General features: G+C 38.4%; 1 protein-coding gene across 1 annotated transcript in view; it reads left to right on the top strand.

The window, feature by feature from the left end:
• LOC139464145 (uncharacterized) overlaps nt 1-21713 on the top strand; it is a 55660-nt gene extending 33947 nt beyond the window's left edge. The window contains exons 15-28 of the mRNA XM_071245677.1: nt 471-701; nt 2355-2525; nt 3030-3209; nt 4691-4969; nt 7134-7289; nt 8540-8731; nt 9671-9826; nt 11261-11500; nt 13665-13824; nt 14636-14751; nt 16261-16402; nt 18529-18632; nt 19301-19429; nt 20930-21713. Of these exons, the coding sequence (XP_071101778.1) occupies nt 471-701; nt 2355-2525; nt 3030-3209; nt 4691-4969; nt 7134-7289; nt 8540-8731; nt 9671-9826; nt 11261-11500; nt 13665-13824; nt 14636-14751; nt 16261-16402; nt 18529-18632; nt 19301-19429; nt 20930-21369 (2696 nt within the window). The 3' untranslated portion in view covers nt 21370-21713. The remainder of the gene's footprint in view (nt 1-470; nt 702-2354; nt 2526-3029; nt 3210-4690; nt 4970-7133; nt 7290-8539; nt 8732-9670; nt 9827-11260; nt 11501-13664; nt 13825-14635; nt 14752-16260; nt 16403-18528; nt 18633-19300; nt 19430-20929) is intronic.
• Nucleotides 21714-22136: the final 423 nt, after the last annotated feature.

Below are 22136 nucleotides of genomic sequence, written 5' to 3'. Positions count from 1 at the left end.
TTTGGTTCAGTATTATTTTGTATCATAATTAATTCCTAAAATTCCAACAACTAAAACACACAGTAAGAGACACTGATTATACAAGTTATGCTTTTTTAAGGCAGTATCCATGTCAGTTGTTTCTTTAATCAAGGGACTCTACAAGAGCAAAATAATTTAAGAATAGAATTTAGAAATATAATTTTGAGACTGTCCTTTGAGTAATATTCTGTGTAATATTCATACAGCTAACACTTCCCCATTGTGCTATCAATGAATGTCCATTATATATAATTATCATAGGTCCTACAACATTTCCCATCACTATTATTGAAAAGTAAATTAACAGTTTATTACATTAAATGAAACAGAAGCAAAACATCAGTTTATCATATTCTAACCTCTCAGTTATATCTTTCCAAATAAAGGTGAGCTTCTGTACCTCTGGAACTCTGTTTTGCATTAACTGAACAAATATTCTTTTTCAACAGAGCCTGATGTTTGTGCTTCTGATCCATGTGGAGACAATATCTGCATTCCAACCCGCAAAGGTTTCAAATGTGTTTGCAGAGGAGGTTACACTGGGGAAAAATGTGACGTGCCCCCAGATTTGTGTAAAGACAATATTTGTAGAAATAATGCCACATGCCTGTTATCAGGACGGGGATACCATTGTGACTGTGCTCCGGGTTATAGAGGAGAACTCTGCGAGGTGGAAATAGGTACGTGATCCGTGATGAGAATATACTGTGAATGTGGAAAGTTTGGCACCAAGAAATTGAACTTACAGTGAACTGAAAGGGAAACATCATTCAAACTCTCAGTTTACTAGCCTGCACAGTTTTAATTACCCTGTGTAATCACAAGATGCCAATTAGCACCAGTGTTCCAACCAAATTGGCTTTGGACCAGCGAGGGAGAACCCCCCTGACAGTGAGGGGGAATGCTATAAAACCTTTGATCATGCAAATTCGTCTGCGTGAGTACATGAGTATGCACAACTATGTAGTTTGGTATACGGCAAATACATGTACATATTTGTTTTGCTACAATGAAGTTCAGTTTATTTACACAAAACAGCAACGAGCCTTATTTTTTCATGGAAATTGCATATAATACAACAATTACTACCCCCCTTCTCGTTATGTTTCATGGCATAAACCCTACACTTCTGTATTTGTCATCATTCACTTGATACTCAGTTGATGACTTTATCACAAGTATAATTAGTGTTCGAACTTCCAGATTACCTGACAAAGACTCTGCAAAGTAACTCAATAAGGTTAACCCCTGCTTCTGAGGGTATCAAGGACATATATCAATCAGTGGTTCGCATATGGCATTTCTCCTATCTGGGGTTATTATTTAATCTTAGATTGGGTGATTAACCCAGGTCACATGTTATTTAATATGCAATGACAGCGCAACCTCGTCAAATTGTCCAATTATATATATCCGGCAATAGCACTCAGTTGTTCCTAAATGCTACGCTTATGGTTATTATTATTTTAATTGTATGAAGTAAAAGGTGCAACTAAAATAATCAATATTGGAATATATCATTTCTGATAAAATAATAGTTAAGATACAATTCATTTAATCATTGCATCAAAATTCTTTGAATATATGTCATCAGGTATTTTGTTTAACCGTATCACCGTTAAATTGGTAAACATTTTTTGGAAACAACAGATTTTTATTTCTTGCTTAGTTTGCGAGAAAATCCCCATGGTAATCTTTATTCCTGGGAAATAACTGGGAATTCATCATGATGTGTAGTGATGATATATCTCAAATTTCACATTTTTATTGACCAAGTTTCTTATCAACTGTCTTTTACCTGAATTCTCTAAAGGAATACTATGTAGTTTTTTATTGTGCATACTATGACGTTGACCAATAGCTTCACCCCTTCAAGTCCTATACGTTCATCATCAACAAAAACACATGTCAGTTTGGCTGCATCTTTAGATCCTTTGTTACTATATATACAGTTTCTCATACTTTGATCCTCTGCTAGATGTCACTTCACGGAGAGCAGCGAAAACAATGCTGAACACAAGCTGAACGAGTCGAGATAATAGTCCATATTTAGTAAAATTTGAATCCGCAAAGAAAATGCTGATCCATATTTGAGTACTTTCAAAGTTGGAGTGTTGATTCCCTTTAACTGCGCGTGGAAAGTTTTGCGACACCCTGTGTCGTGAAATACTATACTTTCCTGCTTGCAAAACTTTCCAGATTTTCAGTATTTGGTGTTGCATTTACATGCCCTAGGAGTGATGATATACCAAGACCATGACTGATGACATTCATTTCTTTTATACAATACATGTACATCTTATTTATACATAATGTTTTGTACAATGTTATAGCTGATGGAGGATGGAGTAAGTGGATGGAATGGAGTGCTTGCTCGGTAAGCTGTGGAAATGGAACAAGGAGAAGACATCGTTTCTGTACTAATCCAGCACCAGATAGAAATGGCAAGAAGTGTCCTGGTGACAAACGACAGACACTGTTTTGTCAGAGACAGACATGCCCAGGTAAAGTGGTTATTCTTCTGACTATACACAAAAGGCCAGACTTTAATTTTATTTCCTTATTTACTGATCTACCAACCTTATATAGAAAGTTGAAAAAGTAACTGAGAATGTTTATTTTTTCACTGCTGACCTGAGCGAAATAAGTATCTGTGTAAACAACCTGTCTGCAAGTAATACCAGATATAATGAAGAATTTATTTGGGAATGGATACTCGTTGTACTCGTTGTACTCCAGTTATATCACGGCGTGTCAGCTTAATGTGGGAGGAAAGCCCGAAGTGATGAAGGTCTCAGACGTTTACCACTTCGGTGAAACCTACGAGCACGGGTATGGTGCTAACACACCTAGAAACATAATCGAGGCGAACCGGGATTCGAACCCACAATCATAGGTGTGATACACAAGATACAATATCTAATATAACTAATTGTGATATGATTTACACTTTTTAAACTGAGATAATTATATGTGGTATATGGATATAACTTGAATTCTTTTTCCAGAATGCAACACGGATGACCTAGTAGTTGGGAAAGGTATAATCAAAACTTGTGACATACAGAAGACGTCGATAACATGTCAAGTCAAATGCAAGCACGGCTTGGTGTTTCCCGAGAAGCCTTTTGTCTACACATGTGGCCACGGTATATGGACACCAACAAGGCAAACTGTCTCATGCACGGGTAGGTTTGTTTTGCTTTGTTCGAGTGTTGTTTACTTTGTATACTATTGCATTAAGGTATATTCCTATAATATGATTGTTTGTATATGACACCTCGCTACCAACAAACATACACATGTTAGGGACATCTCCAGGGCATACATAATACTCAAAGTAACAAAGATATAGTGGGAGTTTTCTTGCATTTTCTGGTAGTTATAACCATTGTACTATATTTTCCCGGAACAATGTAGTCAGGCAAGGTCACTGCTGATGATACAAACATAAACAAAGTTTAGAAAGTCATGATAACTCTTATGAATGCAAAACTTCTATTTGTAAAGTGCCAGAAATCCTGTATTTCGGTGGTCATCACACAATACAATCTTCAGATTCAGTCTTCTTTTCTGTCTTCTGATAGTGCCTCCCTTCCTAAATCTTCACTTCTTCCCTGTGTGAGCTACTGTCAACACAAAAAAATAATAAATAAAAAAATATTCTGAGTAGTAATAGCATGAAAGTTTGCTGTTTTAAAGCAGGGAGTCAGTTTAAGTACTTTACAAGAAGACGAGAACGTGCTTCTCACCTGAGTAGATGCTAAAGAGGATTAGTTTTCTTCGTTTCGAGGATTAGGGTTTCATGTTCCAAGGTGGCGTCTCCTACACCAACATGTACGGCATTTCAAGGGCCACTTGTTACCTTTTGGAAATGTGGATTCTGTTCAAACTTGTACACAAATAGGTAATTGGACGCAGATTTAATGGAACTTTAACTCATATTTGCATACATCCTTGGCATTAGTGAGGTGATTTCAGGATTATCGATACCCAATAGTAGATAATGGATTCCGGATGCACCCAGTGTTACCCTAAAAAGTTACCCTAAAATCTCTTGCATTATTTTTGAATAAGTCATTAGATATATTTTAATAAGCCAATAAATGTGACAATTTCAAGGCTCAATAATTTGAAAAATATTTTCAGAATTTTATTCATATTTTGCAAAAGTCTTCTCATGATGAATGCTATGCAGGAGATTAATGTTAATAATCTGTAACAGCACCATTTCTTTGTAAACCTTGATTGATGTTACGTGATACGTGTTTCTGGTTGTATAGTTTGGGAGCATTCAGGAGGTGATGGGTGAATGAGGTTGCTTCTGTTTTTGCATGTAATGCAAACACCATTCCAGTTGGTATATGTAGTGTTACACGATGAAATATGGCACTTCTGGTAATTGTGGACAAGGTAGTGCTTTACTGAAAGGTACGTTGAGTGAGTAATTGTCACTTTTAGAAAGCAAAATTCAAGCCATATTATTCCAGCAGTATATTCACACATTGTACTCAGTCATCCCCTTTCAGACATTGTTTAAATTTAGTAACTTGTGTACTATTTTCAATTTACATCGAAAATATTGAACATTTAAGTGACTGTTTAAAGCTGTCATATATAACCAGGTGAGCTACAGTACTGTGCACTAATTGTATGATATACTTCACAGACCCGGTGACTCCACTCTCAGCTGGCATCAACTACACAGTGGTATTTGGCAACTCTGTCATAACACCTGGCCTCATCAGCTCCAAGCTGCACTCTGTGGGAAGCAGTTTCAATTGTGTCAGAAGTCATAATTGTTCCATTCAGATTGGGTCTTCTGTATGCCATGAGAGTATTACAAACTGCAATAAAGTTGATGGTCAACACTACGGTTCTCTCATTGTCAGAAGAGATGTACCACAAGGACAAATAGATGTATCAAAGATTCAGAAGAACAAGAAAGGTAGGTCATTATTTTGTCAACATTATCATCATTGCATGCATTTCTTTAAGGATTTTGTGCATTTGGCTAAAATGAGTTAGAAACAAGGATAATATATATATATTACCTACGAGGGCAAACATATCGGGGTTCATAAAAATCATATGTGCCCAAGGGTGCCTAGGGCCAAGTTAAAGCACATTCAAGGATTGGGAATTGGGAATCGCCAACTTTCAAAAAGATTTTCTGTATATGACCATAGATAAGCTGAATATTGAGGACCGGAAAAATGATTTGGCTTATGTAAGGGAAAATGCATATTATACACCAATAATTTCATTTATGTTACTATTACCCGAAATAAGTTTTCAAATGTTCTTTGTAACAAATGAAATCGCAAATAGCTATTACAAACTTTTTGCGAAGTTTATTTATTGAATGTGAACAAGTATCTACCTTATTACCGTGGCAAAATATACAACTGAAATGGCGAGTTATTGAGAGCAGCTGTCACAAACGGTGAAGACTGTGATTGCTTCCTGTTGTTAAGAAAGCAACACATGCGGTACACAAGGAAATGAGCACTGATAATTATTGGGCTGATTGGTATTGTTATGTTGTTTACACAAACTCTTTTCAAGTTGTGCGTAGCGGTTGGGAGTAGGGCTTAATTTCTTTGTTTTCGAGAGATTATTTTCATAAACTGGGAAAGCCTGTGAGTAAGTGATGGTCATTCAATGTTCACATAGTTTATGTAATTATGATGGACGAACATACAATAATGGCGGCAATGTTTGATGAGATGTAGTATTGACAAACTGCATAGTTACTGTATAGGGGTGTTAAAGTTGATTTGTTTTAGGGACTGACAGTCTCTTCATGTGTTTGAAAAGAAAACACCACACTTACGATGCTGACTTTAAACTGTGAGTCGTCGCTCTAACAGAGACAACAAACAACAGTGCGACTGCACGAGAGTTTGACATTAATGAAAAAAGAGTCCCAAAATTGGAGAAAAGCAAAGAAGTCACTCATGGAAATATCGAAAATGAAGAAATTCCCGACGGTTTACTGTATCGCCATACGTTTAGCTGAAGGATTCGACATCGAGCGCTGACCATCTATAAAAGGCCAAGAAGATGAAGTGGCCGGTGGCTTGAGATGATGCATGTCGCTTCACAGGTGGTACATGTTCAGGGCGCACTTATGCCTGACTCTCAAGAATTCACTAACAGGGAAGAAGACCCACCAGACAGTGATCCCGGGCGGCTGTACCTAATTGCTTCAGCCACTTGATGTGTGTTTAAACAAGCCTTTCAAGACCAACGTCCGAGAGCAGTGGTCAGAGTGGAAACTTTACAGAGAACATAAGTTCACAAAGTCAGATACCATGTGAAGAGCTCCACTCACAGAAGTTGCAAAGAGGGTGAACGAAAGTGGGTCATTCTGAAAATGTGGAATCTCAAACGCAATGGACGGTTCAGTGGATGAAGTGCTGTACGAGGAGTTTGTATCCATGCCGATGCCATTCAGGCCGGCGAAGGCAGTGACACCGAATTCGACGGATTCAGCAGTATATTGAGTAGTTTATTTGCATGACAATTCCCTTCCATGAGATTAGCTTCAAGCTTTCTCCTTAAACATTCTATCAGAATTGCAAAAGATCTAATTGGGGGACTATTTAACAGTTACAGTTGCTTTTCCTCCCTTGACTCGGCAACAATGAATCGAGGCCACGTTTCACATTCTGGTTATTGCATTTACTTCATCATCAGTATTTGCTGCCTGTGAAGTTCCTGCCTTCAGCCGCCCAAGAGCACACTTTTTGTAAACTCAGTCGTGGCATCGTTCCAAATCGCTGCTGTCATCTTGATGGCCATGCCTTTTATTCTTTCGACTCCAGGGATTGCACGTGCAAGATGTGTTTTCGTGATCTTGTCCACTTTCAGAAACAACCCAACACATGTCCTTCTGTTGCATTTACAATGTTTACTTGTTTATAAATATTTATTTCATGTGTAAAATAAAATTCTGAAAAAATGTATGCATTTTCGAAGCGTGTCAGTATTATTATCAGTTTGTCCCTATTGTCTCTGCAAAGAAAATATGGATCTCAATTAGGAATAACCAGAACCTATACTATGTAGCCCTGGTACCATCTTGTATATTTTGCTTTCCTTTGCAGTGATGACTTACTTAGAACCGCTGTTTGCAACATGGAACGTTTTCACCCACACAAGTGATGAACCAACAATGATTGAACATAGAGCACTGGAATTGTCTGTTGTCAACGACTCACTAATAGTGAATCCATATGATCATCCATCATTGGCTTTTCAAGGTGCGTTATACTAGACATGCTCAGTAATATCACACACAAAAACACTAGAAAAATCACACCAGTAGATAGTAGGAATTGTGCAAGCGAGAGAACTAAATTTAAAGTGGATCTTGTTTTCATTTTACAGACAAGATACATCATATTATATTGATATGTATCTTTTTTGGGCAAATAATGGAAGGTCTTCATCATTATCTTAGCTCACCTGACTAACAATCAAGTGAGCTTATGGCGTTGCCTTGTAGTCTGTTCTCATGCTACATGGTCATCTGTGAACAACTTTCAGGAACCATTAAACTTATGATGCTCTGTGTTAAATGAAGTCTTCTCCATCCATCAATCTGTCATTATCCAATCTGACTATCATCCATCCATCCATCAATCTGTAATCATCCAATCTGACTATCATGCATCCATCCATCCATCAATCTGTAATTATCCAATCTGACTATCATGCATCCATCCATCAATCTGTAATCATCCAATCTGACTATCATGCATCCATCCATCAATCTGTAATTATCCAATCTGACTGTCATCTATCCATCCACCAATCTGTAATCATCCAATCTGACTATCATGCATCCATCCATCAATCTGTAATTATCCAATCTGACTATCATCCATCCATCCATCCATCAATCTGTAATCATCCAATCTGACTATCATCCATCAATCTATCATGCCTGTCTATCATCCATCAATCCATCAATCTGTTAGCATCCAATCTGTAGACCATCTATTCATCTCTGCAAAGCTTTCAATTCCAAGTGTTCGAAGACCTGTGTTTGGATGCACCCGAGTAGCATCAGGTTTCCAGGTTCACTCAGGAATGCTGCTGACAGTGAGTCACGATCGGAAAAAAATCTTCGGTCTGATCTGTTCAGTGATTAAAATTTGCCATTTATTTACGTTGAGGTAAAGATTATTGTGAACTGTTTGCAATTTGGAGAGATATCATCAGACCAAAAGTTTTTATATGGCATTTTCTTCTCCGAAATATTTGCTGCTCCGTTTCACAAACTGTCACATGTGGTTCATTTATACAGATTTAGAGCTAAATAGATCATAGGATCGAAGGAGATAAATTTCATCGCAACAAGAGATGCACTGTTATGTAGTTAGGTGTTGATGGCAAGTTGATGGAGTCCCATTGCCGGGGCATTTGTTCTTATACAGGTGTTTCGCATGTAGTTTATAAAATCAAGAGGATAACTGCAAAATTTAATTCTATTTAATAAATATTTCAGTTCCAGGTCAGTTTGGCAACATCCTGAAAACTTGGCACTTCCTGGATGACACGAACTGGGAGGTGAGGAGTGAGAACTACACAGACTTCAACATGAAACTGGACCAGCAAAACCCCTTACAACCCACCTTCATGTCAGCTGTACAGATCATGACATGCCCCACTGGTGCCATCCAAGGTGGCGTCTTCTGTAGTAAGTAGAACCAGGACTGAAGTGGCATGGTTTGCGTCCAATGTTTCATGTAGGTAGCCAAATACGGAAATAATGATCTTGCCTTTTATAAAAAAAACATGGTGTGTTACTGTTTGTTCTCAAACATTGTGTTTTGCTTTAGTGATTTTTATTCGCATATATGACAGGCATTGAAAGGATTAAGCACAGCTACTTTGTAAGCAAGTGGACTCCCCTGAAGAAAAGGAGAGGACCTTGAAAGGTTTAGTTTTTAGTTGAACAAAGCTGTTATGTCATCACTACATCCATTATAGTCAGATCAAGATAGAAAAGCACTCAGTGCTATTTGGACCTGTTAACGCGTCAGTCTTGCACTCCAACTTCAACACACCTAATTTGCAAGGAATTGCCAAAATCACTCAGTAATCAGTCTCGTTAATTCAACAGTGATCAGCATACTCCGTGTTGTGATACGAGATGAGTCAGCTGGTAGCTGCATATTACAATTGAAATCAGATACAAGTTCTCGCTACTGCTATGAACATCCCATTACAGATTACGTCAAAACGACCTTTCTCAAAGTTTGACCGACCAGTGAAATAACTAACAGAAACGTGTAGTTGTCCGATTTTCGATCACAAAGGCTGATACTTCTTAATTTCTTATACTTAATAATCCAACATAATCATATGCAACCAACCATGTCAGATTAACATGACTTGACTGTATGTATAAACATTAGCTTCTGTCATGATGCAACCATCAATTCAGCTGTTTCAAATTGAGTATGGTGGGATATTTTGATTTGAAACATCTGTTTGGTCAATTAACTTTGAGTGTTTTCCAAATTCATGGTAGAATTTTGTTTTGTGGACATGTTATCATCGTTGTTTGAATAATGGTTCAAATATATCAATTTTAATATACAACAAACTACTTCATACCCATATGTGTATTTAGTCAAGTGCCCTCCTGGAAAGATGTTTGACACTCAACAATGCAAGGCGTGTGAACATGGGTTCTACCAGGACAAACCAGGAATGTCATTTTGCCACTCATGTCCTGGATTCAAGACTACGGAGCTCAAGGGAAGTCCTGATGTCAAGCAGTGCACAGGTGAGACATAGCATTATGGTACAGGGCCTCGTTCCACAAAGCGTCTTAGCGCCATGACCATCATAAGTTTATGTCAGGGTATCGGAGTCATTGTGCTTAGATCGCTTTGTTGACTTTGCCCAGATCAACGTGACATATAGTCGATATTGACTAATTAATTAATGAAAACTGGACACAAAGATGAACCAAAAAAAGCTAGGGGACATTCAAAGACTTTACCATTTTGGATATGCACAACAAGCGATGACATTTTGCTACACAGATTTCAATCCTTCATCCATTTTAGTAGTGATATCGCTATTTGAAAATAAATACCAGAGTTATTCTCTATTGACAGAATTGAATGTTTTTGAAAGATCTATGATTTACCCCCTTTCTTCACTAACTTTGTAGGGGAGGTGTGGTAGCCTAGTGGTTGAAGCCTTCGCTCGTCATGCCGAAGCCCCTGGTTTGATTCCAAACATGGGTACAATGTGTGAAGCCTATGGTGTCCCCCGCCGTGATATTGCTAAACTATTTGTTAAAGCAGCGTAAAACTGTACTCAATCGCCCACTACTAACTTTTCAGGTTCTTTCTTCGAAGATGTAAAAAGAGAATCATACGACTCTTGCTTAAAAACTTGCTTGATCAGGGTTACATTCAAGCCCTCAGTAGAACAGTTTATGGAAACATGTGGAGGATATTTCCAATTTTGACGCCTCAGTGCCAAAGATGTCCGATGCAATTTACTAACATAATTGACTTGCCTTTGCATGTGTTTTGATGGATGTCACCGGAGGTGCAGGATACGCTCACCTTTTCATGAACACCTGGTATCCTCACAATTTGATAGTGATTCATAAGCACATGCTTATCCTGTGATCGGAATCGTACAGTGGACTCGGCCTTTGACAGCGTTTCCTTATGATTATGGAAAAGGAGTAATCTGGCTGGTTTAATCTATCTTACTGGAATTTTCCAACAGGGCAGTAAGGCAGCATTAGTTTGTTTGTTTGTTTGTTTGTTCATGCTGCACTCAGCAATATTCCAGCTATATGACAGCTGTCTGTAAGTAATCAAATCGGGACCGGACAATCTAGTGAGTGATGTCATGAGCATCGACCCACGCTTTTGGGATACGATGACATGCATCAACCAAAATCAGCGAACCTGACCACCCGATCCCGTTAGTTGCCTCTTACCACAAGCATAGTACCCTGTTAGGGCAAGCATGGGTTGCTGAAAACCTATTCTAACCTGGATCTTCACGGATCGGCAACATAAGTAAAGAAGATGTTTTAGTAATATTTACACAAATCTCCCTGCAACTTCATAGAACATCTGTTTTGACACTTGATAATTTTATTTCAATTCCAACTCTCAATAAGCTGTTATTGCTACTGAAGGACCTACCTAAATCAAGCATGTAATATTCATATTTATCTCCATTTCAGACACAAACACGTCAGAGTTAAAACTACTGTTTGGTATGGGTGACTCCGAGTTTGGAATCCTTAACCTTCACAGCATGACAATAGGTACAGTAAGTGTGGAGAGGTACTTTGGAACTGTTGATCTTCTCGTGTACAATCAGAGGGATCAGTTCGTTTACTTCGCCACACATACCCCAACCACAATCGGGAGAGTCAAGATGGATGGCGTTGGACAGGAATTGCTCTTGAAATTCCCCGAAGGTATATCAACAATGGTTTCTGAGAAAAAGCAGTTTCTAGTTGGCTTCTTGTTGTCATTTCAAAACTTGTTATATACCTTGTTTCTAGTTGTCTTTTTAAATTGTTGTTTAATGAGGGGTCACTGGTTCTCTGGCTGCTAATTACTGTTGTCTAGTTATTAATTACCGGTATAGTTTTCAAGCTGTCTTTTTTTCACAAGAAGACAACTGTAAAACAAGAGTAACAGCCTTGTTTTCTTGTTGCCAGTAACTTTTTGTTCTAATTGTCTCATATGGTCCCAAAAGGTAATTCTGGAATGTAACAATAGGGAACAAAATTCAATGTAGGATGAATGACGTAAATCCACATGTTTAGAGACATAACCGCACCCACTCTAAAACATTAATTGTGAAATTGTATACACACTGTCAAAATATCCTACTTATATGTTTACTAATAAGAATTTCAAGAGAGCCATGTTGCATTTTTAAGCAACATGAAAAAAACTTGCATGTAGAAAGGGGCTTGTTATCTTTGAAACATCCTAATCAAATGAAAATGAAAGATTAAACCATGCTCAGATTAGATCACACTATCACATTAAATCATGCACAAAACATGACATGGAAGGATTTCAAGGAGCGATGTTAAGTGAGGTAAATCAAAATAATTGTGCCTAAATGTTGTTTTTGTGGTTTCTGAGGACGTAATGATCAGTGAAATGTATGCCTCAAGGCCAGCATATGATACCTTGAAATATCACTGATGTGTTTCAATAGCTAAAGAAATCCCTTGAGATTCTTCCCAATGGCTTTCCGTATTTAGCAGTTTCCATGTGTTTTAAACAATACTTATTCCCTTATCAGTTGGAGGCAACTAGATGACTATCTGAACCTCTCTCCTTAAACATTCTTTATGGCATGTGCTTTTATGCATAATATGGTATTAAGTACAGCCTAATATATGACATAATGGATAATGAATGAACAAGATTAATGCTTATAGGCATGTGTCTCATCGTAAGAAGTTACCCAATTTGACAGTAATATCATATATATTTAAAGGGTTTGTTCTCCCTAAGAAAAGAAGTTATTCAATAATGTTTAGTGTGTAACAGGGTTGATATTTTACAAAATACTGTTAAATCTGTGGCAAGATATATGGATATGTGGACATTAAAAATAATGCAATATTCATCTTTATAAGTTTGACCACAACAGCAAAATGGACGTGAGATGTCTTTGAGTTGAGGTCTGTTAAGTCAGAGGCAAAGGTTGATTATTTTGGAAGTTTTATAACAGTGGTGTGGGTCTTACATCATCATGTAATAGTTGATTTTTCAAAGATGAGCACGTTTATTTGTTTAATTATGGGAAGAAATGTTAAGATTAAGTCAACAGGCAATGTCATTGTTTCTTAAACTAAATGGTTGTAAAGGGCCAAGTGTCTTGGAACAAGTATTTAGGTGTCATATCATTTAAAACTTCATAAAAGAGAATAAGTTGATGGCGAGTTCTGAATTTGCATGAAGGAATGAAATACTAAACAAGCTCCTGTGTAATACCAATTTTATGAAACAAGTAAATAGTTTACGTATCCGACGAGCAAAAGTGGTCAGATACCAGAACTATTCACTATTCACAGGTGAACACTTTTGTTCAATGGGTTCTTTTGGTCAGGTGGAGTCCCTTTATATGCTGACAAAGAACAGTAAAGTATACAGTTCATAGAGGCGTGGAACTTGTACATTTCAGCATGACAGACCTTAAACAACAAACACTTGAGTGCACAAACAGTACAGTTAATAGGAATTTGTGCAATCTGCTTTGATTATGATTGGTTGAGTTTGTGCGATCTGCAGTGCAAGTTAATGGAACTCGGGTATTTGCCTTTGCTCTATGACAGAGAACTTGTACTAATACGTTTTGGGGAGATAAACATACTGTCGTGAGGCAAAGTTCTTTCAATAAGGCACTGGCTCTATCTATAACATGAACATGAACAGGAACAGGAACATATTGGTACATTTATTCATGTTATGCCTAATTGGTCGCATCTTTAAAAATAGTACTTGTCGTAGTTTAGAGGTGTTGTTATTTGGAGCCCGTCCTGGAAGCTGTGTACTATGTTGTGTCCAAGTATAGCATCAATGTCAATAACCCTATTCTACATGTATGTCCACCAGGGATCGTGCTGACAGGCCTAGACATAGACATTGCATCTGACCTCTTGTTCTACACAACTTCGTCGGGTATACTATCTACCCTTCACATCACATCTGGTGCTGAACTGGTCCTGCTATCTAACCTGACCAAACCACGAGGACTTCAAGTGAACCAAGACTTGTGAGTTTCATTTCTTTATCAACTTCAAATCTCTCTGTTGAGTATTATTGTGGACATACAACCTCATAACTTTTGTTGCATCATTTCCTGTTGAAAATTCCGGTAAGTATGTCTTGATCAAAGACCAGATAATATTTTGTTGTGTAGCACTGCCACATGGCAGTTTGCACAAGAATTTGACCAACCTTGTCATACACGTTTCCTTGCTAACTTGTACTTGTCTTGTGGTCCTTGTTCCTGGATTCTTCTCTGTTACTATGTCAGACCGTAGAAGGGGCACGGGTGGCCCAGGCATCTAAGGCGCTGTGATTTGCTATGCAGAGTCGCGTCCCTTGGGCACGCCAGAAACCTGATTTTGGGTTCGAATGCCGGTTCGCCCGATTATGTTTCTAGGTTTGTCAGCAGTCTACCCGTGCTCGTGGGTTTCACTGAAGTGGTAAACGTCTGAGACATGCATCACTTCGGTCTTTCCTCCCACATTAAGCTGACATAGCTCGACTACTGTTAAAAGCAGCGTTTAAACTCAGCTCACTCACTCACTCACCCAGACGCTGGAGTAAATGCCACAGCATTAGATGTCGATCTTGCCAGCATTCAAGACCATGGCTTACCCACATCCTTAGTGCACAAAACTGGCTGACCCGCAAATTCTAACCTTCGAAAATGCATGTGAGAAGTGATCTAGATCATCTGTGCGCATCTGTATAATCTTCATCCACTTGGCTATTGTACATGGAGAAGGAGCTGGACCCTGCTAAAGGTGTTGGTGTTCAATTTTCTAAAGAACTAACTGGCAATTGTTATTTCCTAGTGGTCTGTACTGGGTGGAGAATGAAAGGATAATGTCCCTGCAGTATGGAAGTGAAATAGCCTCCACTGTTGTGAGCGACACTCATGCTGTATGGAACCCTACCCTTCACAAACAAGGTATGTCTCTATAAAGGACCCGCATCATGCATATTGAAGAAATATACGACTTGTGGTCATTGTTTATCTTACAATAAAACAATGCAGGGAGAATAAACCATGAGAGGCACATGCAGCCCTGATTGGTTTATTCTCCCTGCATGTTTTTTTCTTCAATATTATCTACAGCCTCTTTAAGGATGTTAATAAAATGTACAAAATTTAAAAAATGTTCACCAGTATTTAAATAATGATGACTCCCTGAATACAGACTGACCTCGGCAATGTTGAACAATGAACAAACAATGCCAATTTAGGTTCGAATCCCGGACGGGACTCAACCCCAATAGTACGAGAATCTGTACTTTCCTGAGAAAGTGTTATCCCATTTTATTTGTTACATAATGTTGGACAAGTCCATGTTATGAACATGGGTTAAGTTTGGTTCACAATTCTCACACTTTTCACGTCAATTATCTCTACATTTTTTTCCAAGTACTGATTGTCATTTTAGATGCGATCGTTCGGCCACTGCGTTAATCTGCATTGCCCAGCTATAACTATTTGGAACAACTCACAAAACACTCCCCAACTCAAAAATGATAATGCCATCTAATAAATGACATCTTCAAGTTGTGAGCGCATGTTTGAAACTCCAGAAATGACGTCATGATAGAACAATGTTTTATCGTGAAATAAACCATACTTCATTCTTCTTTGCAATTTATAAAGTGTAGTTATCTTATATTATGCAACAAATGCTTGGAAGACATTATTAGGAACTCTATCATAAAGAGAGGAGTCCCACTTTGATCATGCATGACAGGCGCGTAGGCAGGAATTTCAAAGCGGGTGACTAATCCTATGCCCATATTATCAATCAGTGGATGATGTGTGATCCACACCAAAAACATGTTTTTTTTCATCATACGTTTGACCTCAGTTGATATTTCCATGACTTTCATGATACCATATATATGGAATATCAGTTAAAGAAAACATAATATTATATAACTTCCTTTGTTGAATTTCATATAGCATTGTATGAGGAAATGTAGACTTATAACACATGGGTATGTCAGTTGTTTAGTCTACAATGTCCCCAAGGACGTGTCCAATATCACTGATGAAATACATGAGGACGCTAACTTTTCATCTGCGCAGAATATGAGAGGCATGCGTATTGACAAAACTAGCCAATTAATGACAGACTGCATGGAAAACAATTACTTGAGCGAAACCTCAGAATTAAACTAATTTTAAAACTTCCTGTGAAGCGACACAGGCTGTTGCTTAATAATGTCTTAATGAAATGTATAGTTAATATCTCATTGGAATTAACAATTGAAGTATAACATAAGTGCATGAGGTGATATAAGTAAGATAAGATTGAGGCGATATCTGTTGTACATTGTGAATGTATTTTTAAGGATTTTCCTTTTTACATGTAACAAATGCTATGTCAATTCCTATTGATTTCGTTTCATTGTGAGTATTTTGTATCTCCCATTGATCTTATTTGTTCTTCAGACAACAGAATAATGTGGCAAAGCTATAATAGACTGAGGACAGCATACATCAATGGTTCGACTTCCCAGACTTTGGCTACCAACTTCACATCTAGATTTGGCTACACAGACAAATATTACTTCTATGTTGACAGCAATGCAGTGTATGTATATTTGTGTTTGACATAATGCAGCATAGTGAGTAACTGATTGTGTGAGTACTGTTAAATGACAATACTTATTCACCAGTCCTCTGTCAAGGCTAGTATTGTTGTTAAGATATGACTGTGTCAGGCCAGTATTGTTGTTATCAATGACTGGGTCAGGCTAGTATTGTTGTTAATATATGACTGTGTCAGGCCAGTATTGTTGTTAATATATGACTGTGTCAGGCCAGTATTGTTGTTAATATATGACCGTGTCAGGCTAGTATTGTTGTTAATATATGACTGTGTCAGGCCAGTATTGTTGTTAATATATGACTGTGTCAGGCCAGTATTGTTGTTAATATATGACTGTGTCAGGCCAGTATTGTTGTTAATATATATGACTGTGTCAGGCTAGTATTGTTGTTAATATATGACTGTGTCAGGCCAGTATTGTTGTTAATATATGACTGTGTCAGGCCAGTATTGGTGTTAATATATGACTGTGTCAGGCTAGTTATATGACTGTGTCAGGCCAGTATTATTGTTACGAGGAGGGAAAACTTAGAATTAACTTATAATTTCCAGAATTGTAAGAGATAATATTTTCTAGTTATAGTTGTATGATAATAATGAACGAATTGGGAACAAATTACACATAGATATTATGACCTCCAACAATTTTGAAAGACGGTAGGGGCAAGATAGGAAATTTCAAAGTTGACGTTTGTGGATCAGTAGTGCGTAATACTGCCACAAAAAACATTCATTCATTCGACGAGGCATACGGCTTATGAGTCGCACAATGGCGATTTGAGGGAGTCTGTCCCACTCCTTGTGCAGCGCCTGGCTAAGTTCCGCCAATGTGGTCGGCGGCCTATGACGCTGATGCATACATGTAGGTCTCCCAATCATGTCCCTGATGTGTTTAATGGGGAGGTGTCTGGGCTCATCGTTGACCCTGGCATTCTATAGATGTTGTGCTGATGGAGGTGAGCATTGATGATTCGTGCACGGTTTACTCAATATGTCATAGTGATGCCACCCTACACCATAACCGATCCAACACCAAAAGTGTCATGAGGTCTCAGGTTGACATTGGCTTGACCGTCATTTCGACTTTACCAGAAAACGACCACAGGTATCAAGGAGGGGCAAAGTGATTCAGGACTCATCTGGAAACATGACACATGACCAGCGACGATTACCCCAGTTTTAATGATATGTGTACCGTTGACATCTGTTGGCAATGTGACGATTTGTAACGGGCGGCTAAGCAGGTGGAGAGCTGTTTCATGTAGATGAGTTCTAATCTGACCTATAATTCTCCAGTAGCCTGATCCAAGTTTACAGCAACATGATTCGTTGTTTCAGTTCGATTTCATAGAGTCTGGTTTGGGATCATTAGATCCGGTACTCTTGTCAATGACCTGGAACGTCCTGAACAGGGTCGATGGTCCATGTTTTGGGTTTTTGGTACCTGTTCCATGGTCTGCTGATAGACACTGCATCGCTGGTTCAAACACAAACAATGACTGAAACCAAGTAATTCACAACTGTATGATTTGCAGCATCAATAAGATGGACAGAAATAATGGTCCACGGAGATTAATTGACCTTTCTTTGAAAGAGTCAAAATCAGGAATGACACCCTACGTACATGCACAGTTTTACAAACGTTCTTGCATAGTTTGCTTGCCGTCAACACTTATCTTGGTTCTAAAACTTGGTATAACATTTATATTTCATGATCCCCTACTCTTTTGGAAGAGTATATATGACTGTCAGGCCAGTATTGTTGTTACTATATGACTGTCAGGCTGCTATTGTTCTTACTATATAATTTTGAAGCCACTATTGTTTTTACTTTATGTCTGTATCGGGATGCTATTGTTGTTACAATATAACTCTGTCTGGCCAGTATTGTTGTTACATTATGACTGTGTCTGGCCACTATTGTCGTTACAAAATGACTGGCAAGCCAGTTAGGCCTTACTACACATGTCAGAACTACTGGTATATGTTTTTTATCAACCTAACATTTGTATTTGTTGGGTCGGGTAGTTATACAATTCTAAAATACCTCATTCACTATGCATTATAAGGATAGTTATTTATATGACACTGACTTCCATTGTTTTCAGGCTGATGCGAGTAAATTCTGACCTGAGCGCTAGGGCAGCTGTATATGTGCTGCCATTCTCTGTCACAAGGGTGCGACTGGTCAACACAACGGATGATCCAAGCCGTGAGTGTTGTTTGTATTGACACCATAAACTTTGATAGATTGCATCAACGTACGCATGATAACCTTCTTGAACAAAGGAGCTTGGTGTTTGCATGAACTATTCAGATATAAAATACTGTTTGTATTATTCTTCGTCCCAAGATAGTTTTGTCACTTCGGTGTTGCACACACTGAGTATCATCGACATGAGGACACCAGCAGAGATTTGGTTACTCATGAAAAGGGTGGGTTTCTCAGCAGGGTAAAGCCAGCAGATAAATACTGAATCCATTGTACTACTTCATGTGATTCAGACCGCCTCCGTGGTCCAGTGGTAGTGGTCAGAATTAGAGCGTTCACCCGGAGAGCGGAATACGTGAAAAGATGGTACTTGTTGTTACCCTATCTGACGATTGGTATTAAGGGGTTAAAACAAGGACTAGTCAGCTCGGAGTCAGTATACTGTGTCTAAATGGGGTATTCCTGTTAAACTACTATTGATTATGGTGGCCAAGCTTTCAGATAGTTTGAAGATGTCACCTTGAGAACTTACACCTATACCACAGTTAAACCAACACCTCAGGCTGCTCTGACCCAAACCAATATGAAAGTTTACCTCAGCACATCAGATGTTTTTTTCACCTTAACAATATACTTCATCTTTATGCTTAAACACTTTTTCTTTGCAGTTGTTAATATATGCAGTGGAAAAAGGAACGACTGTAGTCAAGGGTGTTACCCCCTCAATCAAACCAAACGAATTTGCTTTTGTGTATCAGACTCCACACTTCAAAAGAACAACAGGACCTGCAGACAAGGTAAGTTAATGTACGTCCTCATAAACCAGCCAGTTTGAAAACTGCTGCTTGCATGATAACGTACGCCCATTTAAGCAATACAATCATCAAAACCAAACAAACGTTTGGAAAAACTGCAGCCGACATCTTGTCATTAAACTTGGAGAAGCTCAACATCTTGGCAGGCAGCTTATCATGTGTGGCTACGGAATGGTTTCTTCGCCTGGAAATATTACATTGGACAACATCGGTGTGGGACACAACTCACCTGGACTTGTTCTCCAAGTAGGCACATCATCCATTATCCATGGACTGGATGGGGATGTTTACAAATGCCTTCCCGCCACAGTCTCTCTTAGATGCAATGAAGATAGAGGAAACAGTCTGCGTGATCATCCTCGTGGCACTGGTGTTGCAAGTTCGGCCTTGGTTTCCCAGACTGTTTTCGCTGCACCTGGACAAACTACTGGAATGCGAGATCTTCTCCAAAGACCCTGATCATACTTCATGTAAGGCAGTAAACACAGTCTTCATCATAATGCCTGGAAGTTATCACTCATAAGATGCAAGCTTCTGGTTACTCCAAAACCATCTTAGCAGTAGTGGCACATGGAGACCATTTGTCCACCATTTACAACAGATTGAAGTTCTGTAAATGGCAAAGATTGTGGCAATAGCAGAGGAGTGATGGTACCTATAAATATTCCTATGGTGGTGCATTTCACCAGGATGCCGTTGTACAAAACAGCCTTAGCGCTGTAACGGCCATAAGCCTATGCTATTGGAGTTACAATCACCTTTGCACTGAGCTCGATTTGTACCATGGCACCCTGGATGCCAAGTTCCATCACAGCACCATCAAAGGATACAGGTCTGCCCTTATTTCAGTTCTTCAATGTGATGGATTTTCTATAGATCATACAGTCCTCAACAAACCATCAGGTCTTCATCTTGGTGGTGTTAATGCTGTTCGATTTTTGGGGAAATCGACACAACCGCACATCTGGCTCAGACAACGTGTTATCATTTCAAGCATGACACTCTCAGATGAAGACATTCAAAAACCAGAGTAGCTGGATGGCTTCACTTTTTAAGATCAGACAGTTGTCAGCATGCAGAGCTGACACTTCCGAATTTGAACCATTCACGTTCATGAAATAAAAGCCCTATCAGCCTTGCATGCTGGAACCCATATGTGGAATCAAACCCAGGCATTCCTCACGACGAGCAAACACTTCAACCACTAGGCTACAATTCGTATTTCTTTTCTTTTTATACCTATCAACCGTATCTTTTCACAATGGACAAAATATATATTTGATAGCTGTTTTTTAAATATTTTTAACAAACTTACGGTTGAGACCCAAAAGTTGTAAACCAACTTAAGATATTCCAGATATATAAGAGTGTTTTGACAATATATTTACTCATTTTACCATTGCCTGAATTAAGTTACATTGAATGTTCACTACTTCATCTTTCTGTTCAGAGATTTGGTCAGTACATGCTTTCACTTTTCAGACTTTTCTACGAGACTTGAAACATCTGACGCCAAATCTTGGATGAAGCCATCACCATCAGACTTCTCTGTGCCGCCAAGCATGACATTGCGGCTGAAGGTGAAGTCATGTCATTCTGCAGTCCTGGCACTGGCTGAGACAAACAGACGCTTGTACCGCATTGGCATTGGTCTCAACAGAGGAAACGTCACAGAGATGTCCATCAAGAAAATCTGGCCAAACAGACCTCCCGTCACGCTGGTTCACAGGGAGATCAGTATACTTGACTGTACTACTTTAAAACATGTCTGGCTGCAATGGGCTGACAAGACCCTGAGGGTGGGAAGTGGAACAAAAGTTGGAGAGCAGCAGATCCTAGTAGCCAAAGACTCATGGCCATTCAGTGTGAATTTTGTTATGTTTCGTAGTGGCATCAATTCTACTGCCGAATGGCAATTCTAGGTTTGTGGCAAAATTTTCAATGGACTGAAAATCCAACCAAAATGCCATACTTTTCTAATGAAAATGACCCAGTGGTTATTAGAATTCCACCACATGTTTGCAGTGAAGCTAAAAGTTAAACAAAAGTTTGTAGCCCACCTGACTGACAATCATGGATTGGTTGTCTGCTGTGTGTACTGTCACTCTTGTGAGGTATATATTATGTTTATGACCAGCATAGGCTGCTATTCTAACCTCACAACATCATCATCACAAGATCTCCGCAGATTGGAAGTAATGATATCCTAAGCCACTTTGCTATTTCCGAAAAGCTTGATGTGCCACTTTTGTTGCATATATTTTTTTTAAATCAAAATTTCTTGTAAATTCAATTATTGGTTTATTGTCCAGAAACAAACTTGAAATTTCGAGAAATAATTGAAATAATGAGAAAATGTCAAAGTTACGAGAGAAAAACTGAAATTTTGAGTTTTTTAAATAAACTTGAAATAACGAGAACTAATTTGAATTAACGCGAAAAAATCTTTATTTCGAGAAAATAATTGAAATAATGAGTAAATAATCAAAATAACGAGAACGAATTTAAAGTAACAAGAAAGAACTCGAAATTTCGATTACAAATTAAAAATTAATGATAGCAAAGTGGCACCATAAGGCTTAACTAGTTATTAAAGTTGCTAGAAGCAAAGAACCTCCTTTTTCAAAAAGTTGCATTGCGTTGGGTATATTTTTCCTAAATCCCAAAATGACATCATAAAACTTAATGT

The sequence above is a fragment of the Haliotis cracherodii genome, unplaced genomic scaffold (assembly GCF_022045235.1).
Source record: "Haliotis cracherodii isolate W230 unplaced genomic scaffold, xgHalCrac1.p SCAF_16, whole genome shotgun sequence".
NCBI lineage: Eukaryota > Metazoa > Mollusca > Gastropoda > Lepetellida > Haliotidae > Haliotis > Haliotis cracherodii.
This window is presented reverse-complemented; position numbering and strand designations above follow the sequence as displayed.